This window comes from Anser anser (assembly GCF_964211835.1).
Source record: "Anser anser genome assembly, chromosome: 28".
NCBI classification, from domain to species: Eukaryota; Metazoa; Chordata; class Aves; order Anseriformes; family Anatidae; genus Anser; species Anser anser.
Window position 1 is genome coordinate 3,492,461 of NC_139749.1, and position 19,424 is coordinate 3,511,884.

At 61.6% G+C, this 19,424-nt stretch overlaps 2 protein-coding genes across 4 annotated transcripts in view; both read right to left on the bottom strand.

Annotated features, from left to right (window-relative positions):
- ARHGEF2 (Rho/Rac guanine nucleotide exchange factor 2) overlaps positions 1–6,705 on the bottom strand; it is a 28,554-nt gene extending 21,849 nt beyond the window's left edge. The window contains exons 1-2 of one of the 3 annotated variants that reach the window (XM_083813210.1): positions 3,603–6,705; positions 205–523 (exon numbers count right to left, since the gene is read on the bottom strand). In XM_083813210.1, coding sequence (XP_083669336.1) covers positions 205–497 — 293 coding nt within the window. In that variant the 5' untranslated portion in view covers positions 498–523; positions 3,603–6,705. Of the gene's footprint in view, positions 1–204; positions 643–3,602 lie in introns of those variants that run through there. The other 2 variants (XM_083813209.1, XM_083813208.1) reach the window with 2 other exon arrangements.
- Positions 6,037–12,534, bottom strand: LOC310887651 (uncharacterized protein; the record flags this gene model as incomplete). Its single annotated transcript, XM_083813800.1, has 3 exons — positions 10,926–12,534; positions 9,483–10,528; positions 6,037–6,121 (listed from the first exon to the last, which is right to left on the bottom strand). Exons 1-3 carry the CDS (start codon positions 11,724–11,726, stop codon positions 6,037–6,039), a joined length of 1,932 nt encoding a protein of 643 aa, XP_083669926.1. The 5' UTR covers positions 11,727–12,534.
- Between the last annotated feature and the right edge of the window lie 6,890 nt (positions 12,535–19,424).

A 19,424-nucleotide genomic window follows, 5' to 3' on the forward strand; every position in this document is an offset into this window, starting at 1 on the left:
CACCCCGGGGTGGGGGGCACCGAACCGGGGCAGCCGCGCCATCGGTGCCCTGAGCCCCACGGCAGCCCCATATCCGTGGGGCGAGCCTTGCTCGGTGCCGCGTCGGGGCAGGGGGTGTGCCGGGGGTGCTGCGCAGAGGATCCTGACCACCAGAGCGCGGGGTGCAGGGGCTGGCGTGGGGACACGGGGTGGGGGCACCGCTACCTGAGCTGGTCGTAGCCGGGGACCCCGCGCAGCTCCTTGCCCGGCTCCCAGCTGTGCCGGCGGAAGGGGTCCCGGCTGCGCATCGAGGTCCGCAGGGCACACGCTCGCCGCAGCGGCACCCCCCGGAACCGGTCTTCATCCTCGTCTTCCTCCTCCTCCTCTTCCCAGCTGGCCTCGGATCTGGGGCTGGGCAAAGTGACGGGCTCCAGGGCCGACATGCAGCGGCGCTTCTGGCCCGGGACCCCGCAGAGGGCTCCTTCGCAGGGGCCCAGGAAGATGTCGGGGCCGTCCATGCCGCGCTCAGGGCCGGGGCCGGGCGCTGCGGGACGGAGGAGTGGAGGCATCAGGGATGGACGCGGCCGGCTCGGCCCCGGCAGGGGGCATGAGGCGAGCTTGGGGTGGTCCCAGCTGAGCTCTGCAGACCCCATCAGGCCCCTCCAACCCCACAAGCACCCCCGCAGGCTGCTTTTACAGCCTCTCCTACAGCTCCAAGCAGACCGTAAAGCTGATGGTGGCCATAAAGAGGAGCTGCCCGTCCCGGCCGCATCCCCCCGCGCTGACCTTGCCAAGCCCCAAGCACCATGCGGGGCCCCCGAGCCCGCAGAGCGATGTGGAGGGCTCCCATCCCCCCCCCCCCCCCCGGCCCCCAGCCCTGCACGAACACGGCCGGGGGCTGCGCGGGTGCCCCTGGACGGCCCCCGGCTGTGTTTGCCCTGGCTCGCAGGAGCCGCCAGAACCACCCTCCTGAGGCCGGGCGCAGCCGCGCGCCTCGCTGCCGGTTACTCATTAAGCGCCCAGGAATTTGGCTGGGACAAGAGCAGCTCCTCTCCACCACGGCTCAACTCGGGGGGGCCGAGCCGTTGTCCCCCCCCACACTGGCAGCCACCGCAGGATGCAGCCCATGCACCCGCACGCTTTGCTGCGGCTCAAAACCCCCCAAATTTCACCGGTGCGGGGCTCAGCGCCTGCCCTGGGAGCTGTTTCCCCGGGGAGAAGGCGCTCAGGGGCTTTGCAGGTGCTTGGGGACGGGGATTCACCACCAGCACCCAGTCCCTGCATTTGCCGGGGCTGGTCCCAGGACTTCAGCAGGATGGGACCCGCGGTGCTGCCGCCGTTACGGAGCCGTCGGCACCGGGCACGGCATCGGCTGGGTCCCCGGGGAGGTTTTTGGCCCTTCGGTGCCCCAAACCTGAGCAAACCCTCCCGCTGCCGAGGCAGAGCCGCGCAGCCCTGCTCACACGCTCCTTCCCTCAGGTTCTGCGCACGCGGAGCCCGGTCCGTGGGGGAACAAAGCCCTGGCCATGCCCCACGGGGAGGCTGTGCCGTGCCGCCGAGCCCTGTGGCACCCCAAAAACCCCACGGGCTGCCCACGCTGAGCAGCCCTTAAGGAGAGGCCACGGTGGGGAGCAGCTTTCAGCCCCCAAACCCAGCTCCCTGCCACGCCTGGCCCCTCCAGTGCCCATTTAGCCCACGTCACACCCCATTAAACAAAAATCCCTTCTCCTGCTCCCTTTAGCTGGGTGCGGGCAGCCCCCGGCCTGCAAACCCTGTAAGCACCCCAAGCCCAGCACCCTAAGCCCAGCGCTCCAGCCCGTGCCACCCACCCCTGCCCAGGTCCCCAAAACCCCAACAGCAACAGGCATGGGGGGGCCCGGGGTGGTCCCAGGCTGCACGACTGCCCCCAGCCCCGACTCACCCCGCTGCGCCCCGGCCCCGCAGGCAGCTCTGCCCCCAGCCAGCCCCGCTTGGGCCAGGCAGGGAAATGGGATGAGCTCAGGCGCTTTCCTGTTTTTCCATTCCCAGCGCCGTCAGCTGATAAAAAAACTTCCCTCCGCGTCTGCCCGTTACCTGCCCCGTGGTCTGCCCAGGACAGGACCTGACCGAGCGGGCGGCTTTGATAAATACAGAAGAATCAAGAAATAGCGAAGGACTGCTGCTCCTGGGCTCTGCTCCCGGCGCAGCCTCGTGGCGAGAACAGGCAGAGCCGGAGCACTGCCGAGCTGTGCCCGCAGCTGGCAATTAACACGGCAATTAGCAGAGGCACCCCGTGTAAGGCTGAGCCTGGGATGGGGCGAGTGTCCCCAGCACCCGCGGCGAGGGCACGTCCTGAGAGGGACCTGCTGGGGGCCGGCGCTGCTGGCACTTCTGCCACCGGTGAGCAGGGCTCGACCCAGAGGCCACCTGGTGATTTATGGCCTGGCGGGTTTTGTGAAGCTGTCGGTGCCCAGAAAAGCGCCCAGAAGGTCCCAGAACTCCTTGCTTTAGCGCGACAAAGCAGCCGGGGACCTCGCAGCGTGAGCCCAGCCTCCTGCGCAGGGGCCGGCAGGAGCCCGGAGGAGCCTCGCAGCCTCGCAGCGTCCCCCGAAGCGATGGAGACACAGGATGAAATCCCACCCCTGAGAGCAACCCTCGGGCATCAGCTGCCACCGCTTGCACCACCGGGAACCCGACCAGCCCCACGTGCGCCCCGTCGGCACGGGGACACCGTGGGCAGCCTCTGACCGGCACGGCGCCGTTACTGCTCGGTGCCGGGATGTGCCGGCGAGAGGTCGGCTCCTCGGGGCAGTGGTCCAGGCTCTGCCCCATCGGGGATGGGGGCTTCGGGGGGCTGCCCCCGCCCAGCCCCTCGGCTCGGTGCTCATCGCAGCGGGGCACGCGGCCGGGCTGGGCACGCACCCGGCTCCTCCGTCCCCGGGGTGCTGGGGACAAGAAGTGTCCCCGGATGCCTCGAGTGCCAGCGGGGCTGGAGGGAATCCCGCGCCACAGCGCACCCAGTCTGCGCCTCGAGGCATCTCCCCCAGCACTTTGGACCCAGCCAGGGCCAGGTCACAGGCACAGCTCCCAGGGGAGGAAGCAAGAAGCCAGCTTGCTCCCAACGGCTGCTCCAGCCCCAAATCCCCACCCCGAGGACACAGAGGAGCTCGTCCTCGGCTGAGGACCCGAGGGTGAAGGACACGGGCGCCAACGCGGATTTCTCTCCGGGAAGAGCTGCGTTCCCTGACACCGGTGACCGCCGACCACCAGCGCCTTGTTTCGGGGTGCCTGGGGGACGCTCGCGCCGGCCACCGCTGCGGGACAGGGAAACTGAGAACCGGAGGGACAGGCAGCAGGCTCGAAGGTCCCGACATCGAGCTTTGCATCAAACCCTGCTGGCACCACGGGGGGGGGCTCTGGCAGCAGGGACCCAGGGGTCCTGTCCCCACGCTCCCATGGGTGCAGCCGTGGCACGGGGCGAAGAGCAGGGAAGGCACCAGCACGGGGCTGGGAGGACAAAGGGGACCGGTGGCAGGAGGCTGGGTGGGTGCCACAGGGCCCAGGAGGGGGGTTTGGTGGCCCCTGTGCCACCCCCGGCTCCGGTTTCCCCCCCCGGGGCTCCCCCCGGGCTGCTGGGGACGTACCTGTCGGCGGTGCCGTGGGGTGGCCCCATGGGACCCGGTGGTGGCGGTGGGCGATGCCGGGCGGGTACCAGCCCTGCTCCCAGCTCCCCACCCGGCGCTCCCCTCCCCTGTCCCTGCCTCTTTCGCACACTGAATAAACCAGGAACCACTTGGCAAATCAGCTCCTTTTGCCTGTTAACCCTTTGCCCTGCACCGCTGCGGATACTCCGCGGCCCGGCGGTGGAGCACCCGGATTCCCAGGGGGCACCCCCCCGAGTTTGGCTCCGCTTCCCGTTCCTCCCCTCTCTCAGCCACGTGCCGTGGCTCAGCGCGGGGCTGCGGGTGCCCTCGCCACAGAGCTGCCCTCCCGCTCCATCGGTTTTCGAGGGCCGGGAGCAGCCTTGGGGGCCCTCCAGGGGTCCGGGCTGCTCCTTTGGGGCTCCCAGGGTCCTTCCCGCGGGAGCTGGGGGCGCACGGGGCTGGGAGTTACCGCAGAGGGGTTGTACCACGGGCAGGAGCGGGGCAACCCCGAGGCAGAGCGCCTGGCGAGGAGCGACGCCCCGTGCCTCAGTTTCCCCATCCTCCAAAGCTTTTATCCCCCCTCCCCTGGGCACCGAGGACCACCCTGGGCACCGCGAGGCTCTCCGGCCCTGCCCAAGGCGCCGCCAGCTCCGGGCTGAGCTGGAGGCTCGGGGTGCGGAGCAGGGCACCCACGGGTGCGATAAGCGGGCGGAGGCAGCTCGTTTGTAGGGTGACTCAGGCCCGCGGCGACACCGCGCTGCCCACGCCGCCCTCTGCTCCCCACCGCCCTCCGTCCCCTGCCGGCACCGCGCTGTCCCTCGGTGCCGGACCCCTTGGGCAAACCCTGCCCCGCGGGACCCGGGAGGGCTGGATTTCCCCGGAAAACGGCGCAGCCGTGGATGGAACAAACTGCCTCTGCTCCAGAGGCACCCGTGAGCCATGAACGCCCTGGCGTGTTTAATCCCCGTCTGCCAGAAGCGGCCGGGAGGCTCGGAAAGCTCGCGCAGCCTCTGTCCGCGCCGTCCTGGAGCTGCTGGGGCACGGAGCGCCAGCTCAGCACGAAAAAAACCAAACAAAAAAGCCCCCCCCGAGCGTGGCGCGGGCACATCCCGGGGCCCCTCTCCGCGCTCAGCCTGCCCCTTGGCACCGACCCCTCTCCGATATCCCTCGGGCTGCAGATCGGAGCAGGGAGGGTGCTTGTTTTACACCCTCGGGTGGCCCCGGGACCTTTGCGCAGCGCGCCGGGGAGCGGTGCCAGGAGGTGACACGCACCTGGGGACAGAAAGCGCAGCCGCTGGGCTCCCTCGGGTCTTCCCGAGGCAGCTCCGGCTGCGGGCGCGGGCTGCAGGGAAGGAACAGCCTTTTCCCAGCTCACGTGCAGGTTTTGGGGTGCACGGGAGCCCCGCGGCCGTTTCGGCTCCTTGTTTTCCAGCACCTGAGCCGAGCCCACGGACACGCAGAGGCTCCGCAGGCCAGGAGGACCCCGGGCACCGAAACGTGAGATCGCCGCAGGTATTTCCGAGGGCTTTCTGGAGCCGGTGCCTGGCCGGCAGGGTGCGGGGTGTCCTCGCCCCGGCAGATGCCACGGGGCTGGATCGCAGCTCCAGCTCCAGAGCCCCGCGATACACCAGCACCAGGCACACCTGAGAGCAGCGCTCCCAGTGCCAGCACGACCCGAGGCTCAGAGAGCGATGCCGTTAGAGATCCCGCATGGACAACGCCACCGTTTACGCCAGCCTCCCAGCACGACCAGCCCGGTCTGCCTTCAAAAAGCCCAGAGCGGAGCTCGGGGAGAGACGTCACCCACCTTCACCCCTCCCTGGTGCTGCCAAGCCAGGCAGAAACCGTCCTGCAGCAGGAGCAGCCTTACCTCTCGGCCTCAGGAGGAAAACCCCGCTGCTGGGCACATCGCAGCGGGCTGCGCCAGCCAGACCCGCCAGCAAAAAGCCCCCAGCCCTGCTCGCTGGCACCCTTCGGAGCGTGGTCTTTGGGCATCGAGCGGCGCCCGTCCCCTGAGTCCTGCCACAAAACAAAGGCCGCAGCCGGTGGCGGCGAAGGTTGGGGCGAGGGGGTGAGGAATCCCGGCGTGGAAACATTGTTCGGGTAACAAAGGCGCAGTGTTCGCTCCGGCATGGCCCCGGATTGCTCTCCACCAACACCAAATTCTCGGCTGCCACCACCGCCCTCCCGAGGGGGGTCCGACCCCTGGTGCTGCGGAGCCTGGCAAGGGCACCGAAATGCCGCAGAGCCCCTGCCCAAAGCTCGGGGCCAAACCAAGCCCTGCTCACCTCATGCAGGGCACCGGGCAGAGCAGCTGCTGCCCTCCACGCGTCCCCCTGCGCTCACTCTGCCTCTTATTTCACCGACGGGTTCATTTGTGAAGTTATTGAATTTGAAGGATTTATTTGTGAAGGTATTTTCCTGACTGTCCGCCCTACAGCTGCTTCTGGAGGTGCCTCCAGGACCTCTCGGTAAAAATAAATAAGAAAGGCAAAGCTTCTGAGGGGCAGGAGCTTCGCCTAGAAGCAAGAGGAAAAAGAGACATCGGTGACTTCACGGCAAGGAGAATGCGAAGGGGACAAGTGGACGAGACCACGCGCCTGCAGCGGAGCACGAGCAGCTCAGACTTGGCAGTGGTATCAGTGAGGGATGTCTGTGAGCAGGGAGCAGTGACCCCGGGACCCCTCAAATACCACCTGAGGAGCACAGCGACGGCCCAGGGCGGCAGGCAGGGCAGGAAAAAGCAACGTTTTCCCTCCCCGCAACGCCCCCGGAGACCCCCCCCACCTCGAGGGCAAGCTACGTGCGACCCCTCCTCACGGTCCCAAGGGTCCTGCTCCCCTCCTGCCCCTGCACGGCCACCGAGAGGTTCAATTAAACATCAGGGGAGTGTTAACACGCAAGGGAAACGGAGCTTTCCTGGGGGGGGGTTTAGCCATTTTCCCCCCCGGGCTCGCTTCCCCCTCCAACAAACGTAGGGGGCAAGGTGAACGACAAGGGGCGGGCAGCGGGCGGCGGGCTTAGCACCAAAATTTGGGCAGGGCGCTGCTGGAAAGGTCAGAGGCAGGCCCTGCCCCACAGGGACCCCAAACCCCCCTCCCTTGCCCCACAGACCCCTCAGCGCCCCCCTTCAGTGCCCCCCCCACCCCCCGAACCCCTCAGTGTCCCACTCCAGTGCCCTCCCTGCCTCCCAGACCCCCCAATCCCCCTTCCCCAGCCCCCTCAGTGCCCACTCCAGTGCCCCCCGACCTCCCAGACCCCCCAGTGTCCCCCACCCGCCCCTTACCGCCCTTCCCCCCGCCCCCGGCACCCCAGTGCGCAGCAGCGGAAATGCGCAAACCAAGAACTCCCCGGAAACCGGAAGTCACCGATCCGCCCCCTGGAACGCTGGGAAATGTAGTTCTTCCCCCTTACAGACCCCCCCCCATCCCTTCCGCGGGGGCTTTCGGACATGGCCTGCGGCCTTGGCCCGCGCTGACAGAAACGTCACAATAAATCTAATTTTCGTCACAATAAAGCTAATAAATAATCATAAAAAGTCGCACAGAGCCCTGCCCCGCTGCCCGGGAGAGCCTGGCAGTAACGGGAGGAGTGGTGGCTGCGGTCTTGGCCTGTACGGACAGAAATATCCCCAAAACCATGCGTTTTGTCACAATAAAGCTAATAAATAATAATAAAAAGGCGCACAGAGCCCTGCCCCGATGCCCGGGGGAGCCTGGCAGTAACGGGAGGAGTGTTGGCTGCGGTCTTGGCCTGTACTGACAGAAATATCCCCAAAACTCTGCGTTTTGTCACAATAAAGCTAATAAATAATAATAAAAAGGCGCACAGAGCCCTGCCCCGCTGCCCGGGAGAGCCTGGCAGTAACGGGAGGAGTGGTGGCTGCGGTCTTGGCCTGTACTGACAGAAATATCCCCAAAACTCTGCGTTTTGTCACAATAAAGCTAATAAATAATAATAAAAAGGCGCACAGAGCCCTGCCCCGCTGCCCGGGAGAGCCTGGCAGTAACGGGAGGAGTGGTGGCTGCGGTCTTGGCCTGTACTGACAGAAATATCCCCAAAACTCTGCGTTTTGTCACAATAAAGCTAATAAATAATAATAAAAAGGCGCACAGAGCCCTGCCCCGCTGCCCGGGAGAGCCTGGCAGTAACGGGAGGAGTGGTGGCTGCGGTCTTGGCCTGTACTGACAGAAATAGCCCCAAAACTCTGCGTTTTGTCACAATAAAGCTAATAAATAATAATAAAAAGGCGCACAGAGCCCTGCCCCGCTGCCCGGGGGAGCCTGGCAGTAACGGGAGGAGTGGTGGCTGCGGTCTTGGCCTGTACTGACAGAAATAGCCCCAAACCCATGCGTTTTGTCACAATAAAGCTAATAAATAATAATAATAAGGCGCACAGAGCTCTGCCCCGCTGCCCGGTAGAGCCTGGCAGTAACGGGAGGAGTGGTGGCTGCGGTCTTGGCCTGTACTGACAGAAATATCCCCAAAACTCTGCGTTTTGTCACAATAAAGCTAATAAATAATAATAATAAGGCGCACAGAGCTCTGCCCCGCTGCCCGGGAGAGCCTGGCAGTAACGGGAGGAGTGGTGGCTGCGGTCTTGGCCTGTACTGACAGAAATATCCCCAAAACTCTGCGTTTTGTCACAATAAAGCTAATAAATAATAATAATAAGGCGCACAGAGCTCTGCCCCGCTGCCCGGGAGAGCCTGGCAGTAACAGGAGGAGCTCCCCCTCGGCGTGGTGGCTCCGGCCTCTGAAGGGTTTGGGCGCCCACTGCCCCGGGCTGTGACAAGTCCCCGTGACACGAGCTGGTGATGGGGGGCTTCCACAAGCCGTGAAAGGGGCCCCGCAGGCCCTGTGGCCCTCCAGAGTGCCCCGAGGAGGTCTGAGGCTCTGCAGGGCCTCGCTGGGGGTCTCTTTTCCGTCCCCAGAATCAGAGGTTGAGGGAAGGGAGCTCTGAGTGCGCCTGTCCCAACCCCACCTCTGGCAGGGCCACCCAGAGCAGGTCCCCAGGACCGCATCCAGGTGGCTTTTGAAGGCCTCCAAGAACTCGACCGCCTCTCTGGCCAACCTGTTGCAGCGTGCAGTTAGCTGCAGGGCAAAGAAATGCTTTTCCATTTCTATAAACATTCTGGAGAAGAATCACCTAGGCCAGGTTCATCATTATCCACAGTTTATTGATTTTTGAAACCCTCGGCACCCCCATCCCGATCTTCTTCCTCGTCCTCCAAAATGGGTGACAGACAGAAAGGGTAGCGGGAATAACTGTTTCCTGCGCTGGAGGTTTCTTCTTCCTCTTTTGGCCCATCACACAGCTCCTCCAGGAAGGCTTCTGCAAGGGGCTCTTCAGCCAGCGCAACGGGACAGATTGGCCCATCACACAGCTCCTTCAGGAAGGCTTCTGCAAAGGCCTCTGCAGCCAGCGTACCGGGAAAGATTGGCCCATCACACAGCTCCTCCAGGAGGGCTTTTGCAAGGGCCTCTTCAGCCAGCGCACGGGGACTGATTGGCCCATCACGCAGCGCCTTCAGGAAGGCTTCTGCAAGGGGCTCTTCAGCCAGCGCACCGGGACAGATTTCTTTGTCCGGATCATCCCCGGCTTCGCCACTGCTGCTGCAGCTGTCGGTGGAACTCTCCTCATCATCTGTGTCCAGAAGGAGATCCCTTAGCTCTGGAGGCACTGGCGTCAAGGTGAGGTCATCGAGAACTTCTTCCACCAGATTGGAGGGGACGAACCCTCTTCTGCCGTCCGTCCGCTCTCCTATATACCAGCCATCCTCATCCATCTCCCCAACGACATAAACAAACTGTCCTGCGGTGAGGGGAAGCTCTAGCTTCGGCTGCTCGTTGGGACTATCAGCAGGGTCATAGCTGTACCGAGCCAGGAATTTCCGAATCCTTATTGGTCCTTGTACCACTGGAACCTGCAGGATGAAGGACTCTTGCTGCGTTTCCGCTCCTTGGGTCTCATCTGCAGCGTCCTCCTCTGAAGGAAGGCAGGGCCCTGGGCTGTCCTCTGCCGACTCGGATTTGGAGGTGACTGTGTGGGTGGTACCTGTGGTAGTTGGTAACTGTGGCAGATGGGTAATGGCAGGGCTGGATTGCTCGCTTTTCAGCCGCTGCAGTTCCTCAGCGAGCAGCTGGAGTTGTTCAGTTTGGTGGTGGCACCGATCTTGCAGGTCAGCCACCTGGGCTCGTAACATTTGCGAGGCTTCCTCGTGCTGCCTCTTCCCTTCTGCCTGAGCCCTCCGCAAGCTCTCGAGCTCCTGCTCTTCCTTGTGGAGCGCTAGCTGTGCCTCCAGGTGTTCTCTCTCCAGCTGTGGCCCTCTGTCTGCAAGTTCCTTGAGCGCTTGCAGCTGGCGCTCTGCCTCTTGCAGCTGGGCCTGAAGCTTGCTGACCTGTCGCAGGGCGGAGTTTTGCTCCTTTGCCACTTGCTGTAGCTGCCTCTTCAGGTCAGCACTTTCAGCTTGGACTTCCATCGCTGAGTCCACCTGCCCTCGGAGGCGAGAATTTTCTTCTTCCAGTCTCTTGTTTTCCTTGCTCAGCTGCGTGAGCTGGGCAACCAGCACCTCCTCCCTTGGGCTGGGGGCACTCTGGCAAGGTGGCGGCGCCTCGGCGGAGCTCTGGCTGGGCAGAGGCCCTGGAGTCTTGCTGGCCTGGTGGATGGTCTCCTGCAGGGATCTGCATTTCTCCTCCAGCTGCTCGGTAAGTACCACCAGTTTTTCTGTGGCTTCCTGGAGCTTCTGTACCTCCTGGCACGCTTCCTGGGTGCTTCCCTCTCTCACGAGGCATTTCTTTGCCTCCAGGGCCTGGCGTAGCCTCTTCAGGTCGCTCAGGGCACGCTGGAGGCGGGTGTGCTGCTTCGTCATCCCGGGGCACGTGCTGCCCGGCAGCACCAGGTCTTCGTCGGAAGGCTCTGGCACCTGCAAACACCAAATCAGAGCAAAGGTTGGCTTGGAAGGGAGCTCAAAGCCCACCTCGTTCCAGCCCCTGCCATGGGCACCACCCCTGCCCCCAGCCCAGGCCGCCCCCAGCCCCGTCCAGCCTGGCCTTGGGCCCCCCCAGGGATGGGGCACCCCCAGGCTGCGTTGGGGCCTCGCCGCCCTCCCGGGGAAGGATTTCTTCCTTATACCTGACCCAAACCTGCCCTTTTCTGCTTCAAGCCGTTCCTCTGATCCCCCCACTGCACTCCCTGACAAAGAGTCTCTCCCCAGCTTTCCTGTAGCCCCCTTTAGGGACTGGCAGGCCGCCCTGAGGTCTCCCCGGAGCCTTGTCTTCCCCAGGCTCAAGACGCCCAGCTTCCTCAGCCTGTTTCCTCACCTGGCCGTGAGCGTCCTTCACAGGGTGGCGGCTGCTGCCCTGCTCTGTGCTGCAGCTTTCCTTGGCTCCCTGCTGAGGTGTGTTGTGGGAGGACGGAGCCTGTGTTGGCTTCTTTGGCTGTGCCTTGCCCCAGGGCCCTTCTCTGTCTTCTCGGCCCGTCGTCCCCTGGCTGTCCTCTTGCTCTCCCTCGAAGCCCGCCACGATGTATTTGATGAAGAGCCTCTTCTCCAGCTCCAGCTCATGCTGGAGGTAGCGGATGCGGGCGGGCTGGTCCCCGTGCGTCTCCCAGCGCAGCTCCTTGAGGACATCCTGGAGCTTGGCGTGGGCCGCCGTGTTGCTCCTGCAGGGCCTTCGCAGCTCGTCGGCCAGCTGCCGCTGCAGCTCCCGTGCTTGGTGCAGGGCAGCGTCGCGCTCCTGCTGCAGCATCTCCTGCGCCGCCAGCAGCTCGGCCTCCTTCCACCGCAGCAGCTGCCGGGTCTCCGCTGCGCGCTGCTGCCACTGCAGCTCCTGCAGCCGCTGTATGTCGAGGGCCTGCTGCTTCTCCCACTCACACTGCAGCTGCTGGACCATCAGCTGCTGCTCCCTCTTTGCCGCCTCCTTCATCTTGGAGATCTCAGCGGCGAAGTGGCGCCGCAGCTCCTGGTTGTGGAGCCGCTCGCCATCCAGTTTGGCCCGCAGTGCCTGCAGCTCCTGCCGGCGCTCCTCCTGCTGCGCAGGGTTGCCAGGGAGCTGCGCTGGGCCCCGTCGGGGCGCGGGGCGGCTGGGCCCCGTCAGTCCCCGGCCTGCAACGTCCCGCACCATGGCCGCGGGTACAAGAAGTAAGTTTGTTGGCCTGTGACTGCTGTGGCCGTTGGCCACTGACGGTCACCTTCGCTGGGTCTGCGAGGGGCGGCAGCCCCTGACCCTGTAGCGTCTACTGCCTTCCGTCCCAGTCGCACAGGTGCGGAGACAGCGTCTGCTACTGGCCATGGGTGCGTGCGCGTGCAATTTATACTGTGTGCGGGCATGACCTCACAATGGAGGGCGGGGCACCATGACGTCATATGGAGATGGGCGGTGTGCCTCATATGGGGCAGCATGACGTCATATGGAGTTGGGCGGTATGGCCTTATATGGAGTTGGGCGGTATGGCTTATAAGGGGCAGCATGACCTTATATGGAGTTGGGCAGTTCCTTATATGGAGTTGGGCGGTATGGCCTTATATGGGGCTGGGCGGTATGGCCTTATATGGGGCTGGGCGGTATGGCCTTCCGTGGTGTTGGGGTGGTTGGCCCCCCATGTTGGTGGGATGTTTGGTCGCCCATTGCCTTGGGGTGTTTGGCATTTCATGGTGTTGGGAGGTGTGGTGTCGCGTGGTGTCGGGATGTAAGGCCTCATATGCTGTGAGGATGAATGGCGTTCCCATTAGGCGTTCGGCTAAATCGCCTTCTTTTGTCCTGTAATCATAGAGTCATAGCAAGGTGGAAGGGACCCACAATGCTCAGCAGGTCCAACTCCTGGCTCCACACAGAACCACCCATTACTCACAGAATCACAGAATCATCTAAGTTGGCAGAGACCTCCAAGATCACCGAGTCCAACCTCGGACCTAACACTAACAGTCCTCCACTAAACCATATCACTAAGCTCTGCCATGTGTCTGAGATCATTGTCCAAACGCTTCTTGAACTCTGGCAGCCTTTGTGCCGTGCAACCTTTCAGCGGGAGCTAGTTCCAGAGCCAGACCACGTTTCTAAGTAAGGACACATTTCCTGATATTCAGCCTGAACGTCTCCTCTTGCAGCCTCCCGTTGTTGCCTCTGGATGTTTTCAAAAGAAAAAAAAACGAAACAAAAACCAAACAAACCAACCAGCCCTAAGAGCATGTTTGTGGAGCAAACCATCAGTTCAGAACAGTTTTCATTTTGGAATAGCACGGCCATGAAAAGCACGGTCGTGTTGTGTGTGGGGTTGTGTAAAGGCTCCCCAAGGGAGTTCGGGTGTACCCAAAGGCTTCTGTTGGGAGCACTTTTGGATGGGAGAAAGTGGCGCCGTCCGTGTTGTCTTGGGTCCTACTTAGGGTTCGGCTCAGTGTTCCGGTTAGGGTTACGTTTCGGGTTGTTTGGAAAGAGAGAAGGCGCAGAGTCCTGTTGCTTGTGGGGTTGCGTAAGGGGTCCCCAAGGGAGTCCAGGTGTACCCAAAGGCTTCCGTTGGGAGCACTTTTTGATGGGAGAAAGTGACGGCGTACGTGTTTTCTGGGGTCCTAATTAGGGTTAGGGTTAGGGTTACCTCAGCTACACGGGGGCCTTTTAGGGTTAGGGTTAGGCTTAGGCTTAGGGTAAGGGTTCCAGTTAGGGTTAGGGATAGCTCCGTGTGGGCATTTTCGGGTTAGGGTTAGAGTTAGAGTTTCAAAGGTGGGCTGCGGCCTTGGCCCACGCTGACAGCAATATCCCCAAACACCGCGTTTTGTCAAAATAAAGCTAATAAATAATAATAAAAAGGCGCACAGAGCTCTGCCCCGCTGCCCGGGAGAGCCTGGCAGTAACAGGAGGAGTGGTGGCTGCGGTCTTGGCCTGTACTGACAGAAATAGCCCCAAAACTCTGCGTTTTGTCACAATAAAGCTAATAAATAATAATAAAAAGGCGCACAGAGCCCTGCCCCGCTGCCCGGGAGAGCCTGGCAGTAACGGGAGGAGTGGTGGCTGCGGTCTTGGCCTGTACTGACAGAAATAGCCCCAAAACTCTGCGTTTTGTCACAATAAAGCTAATAAATAATAATAAAAAGGCGCACAGAGCCCTGCCCCGCTGCCCGGGAGAGCCTGGCAGTAACGGGAGGAGTGGTGGCTGCGGTCTTGGCCTGTACTGACAGAAATAGCCCCAAACCCATGCGTTTTGTCACAATAAAGCTAATAAATAATAATAATAAGGCGCACAGAGCTCTGCCCCGCTGCCCGGGAGAGCCTGGCAGTAACAGGAGGAGCTCCCCCTCGGCGTGGTGGCTCCGGCCTCTGAAGGGTTTGGGCGCCCACTGCCCCGGGCTGTGACAAGTCCCCGTGACACGAGCTGGTGATGGGGGGCTTCCACAAGCCGTGAAAGGGGCCCCGCAGGCCCTGTGGCCCTCCAGAGTGCCCCGAGGAGGTCTGAGGCTCTGCAGGGCCTCGCTGGGGGTCTCTTTTCCGTCCCCAGAATCAGAGGTTGAGGGAAGGGAGCTCTGAGTGCGCCTGTCCCAACCCCACCTCTGGCAGGGCCACCCAGAGCAGGTCCCCAGGACCGCATCCAGGTGGCTTTTGAAGGCCTCCAAGAACTCGACCGCCTCTCTGGCCAACCTGTTGCAGCGTGCAGTTAGCTGCAGGGCAAAGAAATGCTTTTCCATTTCTATAAACATTCTGGAGAAGAATCACCTAGGCCAGGTTCATCATTATCCACAGTTTATTGATTTTTGAAACCCTCGGCACCCCCATCCCGATCTTCTTCCTCGTCCTCCAAAATGGGTGACAGACAGAAAGGGTAGCGGGAATAACTGTTTCCTGCGCTGGAGGTTTCTTCTTCCTCTTTTGGCCCATCACACAGCTCCTCCAGGAAGGCTTCTGCAAGGGGCTCTTCAGCCAGCGCAACGGGACAGATTGGCCCATCCCACAGCTCCTTCAGGAAGGCTTCTGCAAAGGCCTCTGCAGCCAGCGTACCGGGAAAGATTGGCCCATCACACAGCTCCTCCAGGAGGGCTTTTGCAAGGGCCTCTTCAGCCAGCGCACGGGGACTGATTGGCCCATCACGCAGCGCCTTCAGGAAGGCTTCTGCAAGGGGCTCTTCAGCCAGCGCACCGGGACAGATTTCTTTGTCCGGATCATCCCCGGCTTCGCCACTGCTGCTGCAGCTGTCGGTGGAACTCTCCTCATCATCTGTGTCCAGAAGGAGATCCCTTAGCTCTGGAGGCACTGGCGTCAAGGTGAGGTCATCGAGAACTTCTTCCACCAGATTGGAGGGGACGAACCCTCTTCTGCCGTCCGTCCGCTCTCCTATATACCAGCCGTCCTCATCCATCTCCCCAACGACATAAACAAACTGTCCTGCGGTGAGGGGAAGCTCTAGCTTCGGCTGCTCGTTGGGACTATCAGCAGGGTCATAGCTGTACCGAGCCAGGAATTTCCGAATCCTTAATGGTCCTTGTCCCACTGGAACCTGCAGGATGAAGGACTCTTGCTGCGTTTCCGCTCCTTGGGTCTCATCTGCAGCGTCCTCCTCTGAAGGAAGGCAGGGCCCTGGGCTGTCCTCTGCCGACTCGGATTTGGAGGTGACTGTGTGGGTGGTACCTGTGGTAGTTGGTAACTGTGGCAGATGGGTAATGGCAGGGCTGGATTGCTCGCTTTTCAGCCGCTGCAGTTCCTCAGCGAGCAGCTGGAGTTGTTCAGTTTGGTGGTGGCACCGATCTTGCAGGTCAGCCACCTGGGCTCGTAACATTTGCGAGGCTTCCTCGTGCTGCCTCTTCCCTTCTGCCTGAGCCCTCCGCAAGCTCTCGAGCTCCTGCTCTTCCTTGTGGAGCGCTAGCTGTGCCTCCAGGTGTTCTCTCTCCAGCTGTGGCCCTCTGTCTGCAAGTTCCTTGAGCGCTTGCAGCTGGCGCTCTGCCTCTTGCAGCTGGGCCTGAAGCTTGCTGACCTGTCGCAGGGCAGAGTTTTGCTCCTTTGCCACTTGCTGTAGCTGCCTCTTCAGGTCAGCACTTTCAGCTTGGACTTCCATCGCTGAGTCCACCTGCCCTCGGAGGCGAGAATTTTCTTCTTCCAGTCTCTTGTTTTCCTTGCTCAGCTGCGTGAGCTGGGCAACCAGCACCTCCTCCCTTGGGCTGGGGGCACTCTGGCAAGGTGGCGGCGCCTCGGCGGAGCTCTGGCTGGGCAGAGGCCCTGGAGTCTTGCTGGCCTGGTGGATGGTCTCCTGCAGGGATCTGCATTTCTCCTCCAGCTGCTCGGTAAGTGCCACCAGTTTTTCTGTGGCTTCCTGGAGCTTCTGTACCTCCTGGCACGCTTCCTGGGTGCTTCCCTCTCTCACGAGGCATTTCTTTGCCTCCAGGGCCTGGCGTAGCCTCTTCAGGTCGCTCAGGGCACGCTGGAGGCGGGTGTGCTGCTTCATCATCCCGGGGCACGTGCTGCCCGGCAGCAGCAGGTCTTCGTCGGAAGGCTCTGGCACCTGCAAACACCAAATCAGAGCAAAGGTTGGCTTGGAAGGGAGCTCAAAGCCCACCTCGTTCCAGCCCCTGCCATGGGCACCACCCCTGCCCCCAGCCCAGGCCGCCCCCAGCCCCGTCCAGCCTGGCCTTGGGCCCCCCCAGGGATGGGGCACCCCCAGCCTGCGCTGGGGCCTCGCCGCCCTCCCGGGGAAGGATTTCTTCCTTATACCTGACCCAAACCTGCCCTTTTCTGCTTCAAGCCGTTCCTCTGATCCCCCCACTGCACTCCCTGACAAAGAGTCTCTCCCCAGCTTTCCTGTAGCCCCCTTTAGGGACTGGCAGGCCGCCCTGAGGTCTCCCCGGAGCCTTGTCTTCCCCAGGCTCAAGACGCCCAGCTTCCTCAGCCTGTTTCCTCACCTGGCCGTGAGCGTCCTTCACAGGGTGGCGGCTGCTGCCCTGCTCTGTGCTGCAGCTTTCCTTGGCTCCCTGCTGAGGTGTGTTGTGGGAGGACGGAGCCTGTGTTGGCTTCTTTGGCTGTGCCTTGCCCCAGGGCCCTTCTCTGTCTTCTCGGCCCGTCGTCCCCTGGCTGTCCTCTTGCTCTCCCTCGAAGCCCGCCACGATGTATTTGATGAAGAGCCTCTTCTCCAGCTCCAGCTCATGCTGGAGGTAGCGGATGCGGGCGGGCTGGTCCCCGTGCGTCTCCCAGCGCAGCTCCTTGAGGACATCCTGGAGCTTGGCGTGGGCCGCTGTGTTGCTCCTGCAGGGCCTTCGCAGCTCGTCGGCCAGCTGCCGCTGCAGCTCCCGTGCTTGGTGCAGGGCAGCGTCGCGCTCCTGCTGCAGCATCTCCTGCGCCGCCAGCAGCTCGGCCTCCTTCCACCGCAGCAGCTGCCGGGTCTCCGCTGCGCGCTGCTGCCACTGCAGCTCCTGCAGCCGCTGTATGTCGAGGGCCTGCTGCTTCTCCCACTCACACTGCAGCTGCTGGACCATCAGCTGCTGCTCCCTCTTTGCCGCCTCCTTCATCTTGGAGATCTCAGCGGCGAAGTGGCGCCGCAGCTCCTGGTTGTGGAGCCGCTCGCCATCCAGTTTGGCCCGCAGTGCCTGCAGCTCCTGCCGGCGCTCCTCCTGCTGCGCAGGGTTGCCAGGGAGCTGCGCTGGGCCCCGTCGGGGCGCGGGGCGGCTGGGCCCCGTCAGTCCCCGGCCTGCAACGTCCCGCACCATGGCCGCGGGTACAAGAAGTAAGTTTGTTGGCCTGTGACTGCTGTGGCCGTTGGCCACTGACGGTCACCTTCGCTGGGTCTGCGAGGGGCGGCAGCCCCTGACCCTGTAGCGTCTACTGCCTTCCGTCCCAGTCGCACAGGTGCGGAGACAGCGTCTGCTACTGGCCATGGGTGCGTGCGCGTGCAATTTATACTGTGTGCTGGCATGACCTCACAATGGAGGGCGGGGCACCATGACGTCATATGGAGATGGGCGGTGTGCCTCACATGGGGCAGCATGACGTCATATGGAGTTGGGCGGTATGGCCTTATATGGAGTTGGGCGGTATGCCTTATAAGGGGCAGCATGACCTTATATGGAGTTGGGCAGTTCCTTATATGGAGTTGGGCGGTATGGCCTTATATGGGGCTGGGCGGTATGGCCTTATATGGGGCTGGGCGGTATGGCCTTATATGGGGCTGGGCGGTATGGCCTTCCGTGGTGTTGGGGTGGTTGGCCCCCCATGTTGGTGGGATGTTTGGTCGCCCATTGCCTTGGGGTGTTTGGCATTTCATGGTGTTGGGAGGTGTGGTGTCGCGTGGTGTCAGGATGTAAGGCCTCATATGCTGTGAGGATGAATGGCGTTCCCATTAGGCGTTCGGCTAAATCGCCTTCTTTTGTCCTGTAATCATAGAGTCATAGCAAGGTGGAAGGGACCCACAACGCTCATCAGGTCCAACTCCTGGCTCCACACAGAACCACCCATTACTCACAGAATCACAGAATCATCTAAGTCGGCAGAGACCTCCAAGATCACCGAGTCCAACCTCGGACCTAACACTAACAGTCCTCCACTAAACCATATCACTAAGCTCTGCCATGTGTCTGAGATCATTGTCCAAACGCTTCTTGAACTCTGGCAGCCTTTGTGCCATGCAACCTTTCAGCGGGAGCTAGTTCCAGAGCCAGACCACATTTCTAAGTAAGGACACATTTCCTGATATTCAGCCTGAACGTCTCCTCTTGCAGCCTCCCGTTGTTGCCTCTGGATGTTTTCAGAAAAAAAAAAACGAAACAAAAACCAAACAAACCAACCAGCCCTAAGAGCATGTTTGTGGAGCAAACCATCAGTTCAGAACAGTTTTCATTTTGGAATAACATAGCCATGAAAAGCACGGTCGTGTTGTGTGTGGGGTTGTGTAAAGGCTCCCCAAGGGAGTTCGGGTGTACCCAAAGGCTTCTGTTGGGAGCACTTTTGGATGGGAGAAAGTGGCGCCGTCCGTGTTGTCTTGGGTCCTACTTAGGGTTCGGCTCAGTGTTCCGGTTAGGGTTACGTTTCGGGTTGTTTGGAAAGAGAGAAGGCGCAGAGTCCTGTTGCTTGTGGGGTTGCGTAAGGGGTCCCCAAGGGAGTCCAGGTGTACCCAAAGGCTTCTGTTGGGAGCACTTTTGGATGGGAGAAAGTGACGGCGTACGTGTTTTCTGGGGTCCTAATTAGGGTTAGGGTTAGGGTTACCTCAGCTACACGGGGGCCTTTTAGGGTTAGGGTTAGGCTTAGCCTTAGGGTAAGGGTTCCAGTTAGGGTTAGGGATAGCTCCGTGGGGGCATTTTAGGGTTAGAGTTAGAGTTTCAAAGGTGGGCTGCGGCCTTGGCCCACGCTGACAGCAATATCCCCAAACACCGCGTTTTGTCACAATAAAGCTAATAAATAATAATAAAAAGGCGCACAGAGCCCTGCCCCGCTGCCTGGGAGAGCCTGGCAGTAATGGGAGGAGTGGTGGCTGCGGTCTTGGCCTGTACTGACAGAAATATCCCCAAAACTCTGCGTTTTGTTCAGAACAGTTTTCATTTTGGAATAACATAGCCATGAAAAGCACGGTCGTGTTGTGTGTGGGGTTGTGTAAAGGCTCCCCAAGGGAGTTCGGGTGTACCCAAAGGCTTCTGTTGGGAGCACTTTTGGATGGGAGAAAGTGGCGCCGTCCGTGTTGTCTTGGGTCCTACTTAGGGTTCGGCTCAGTGTTCCGGTTAGGGTTACGTTTCGGGTTGTTTGGAAAGAGAGAAGGCGCAGAGTCCTGTTGCTTGTGGGGTTGCGTAAGGGGTCCCCAAGGGAGTCCAGGTGTACCCAAAGGCTTCCGTTGGGAGCACTTTTGGATGGGAGAAAGTGACG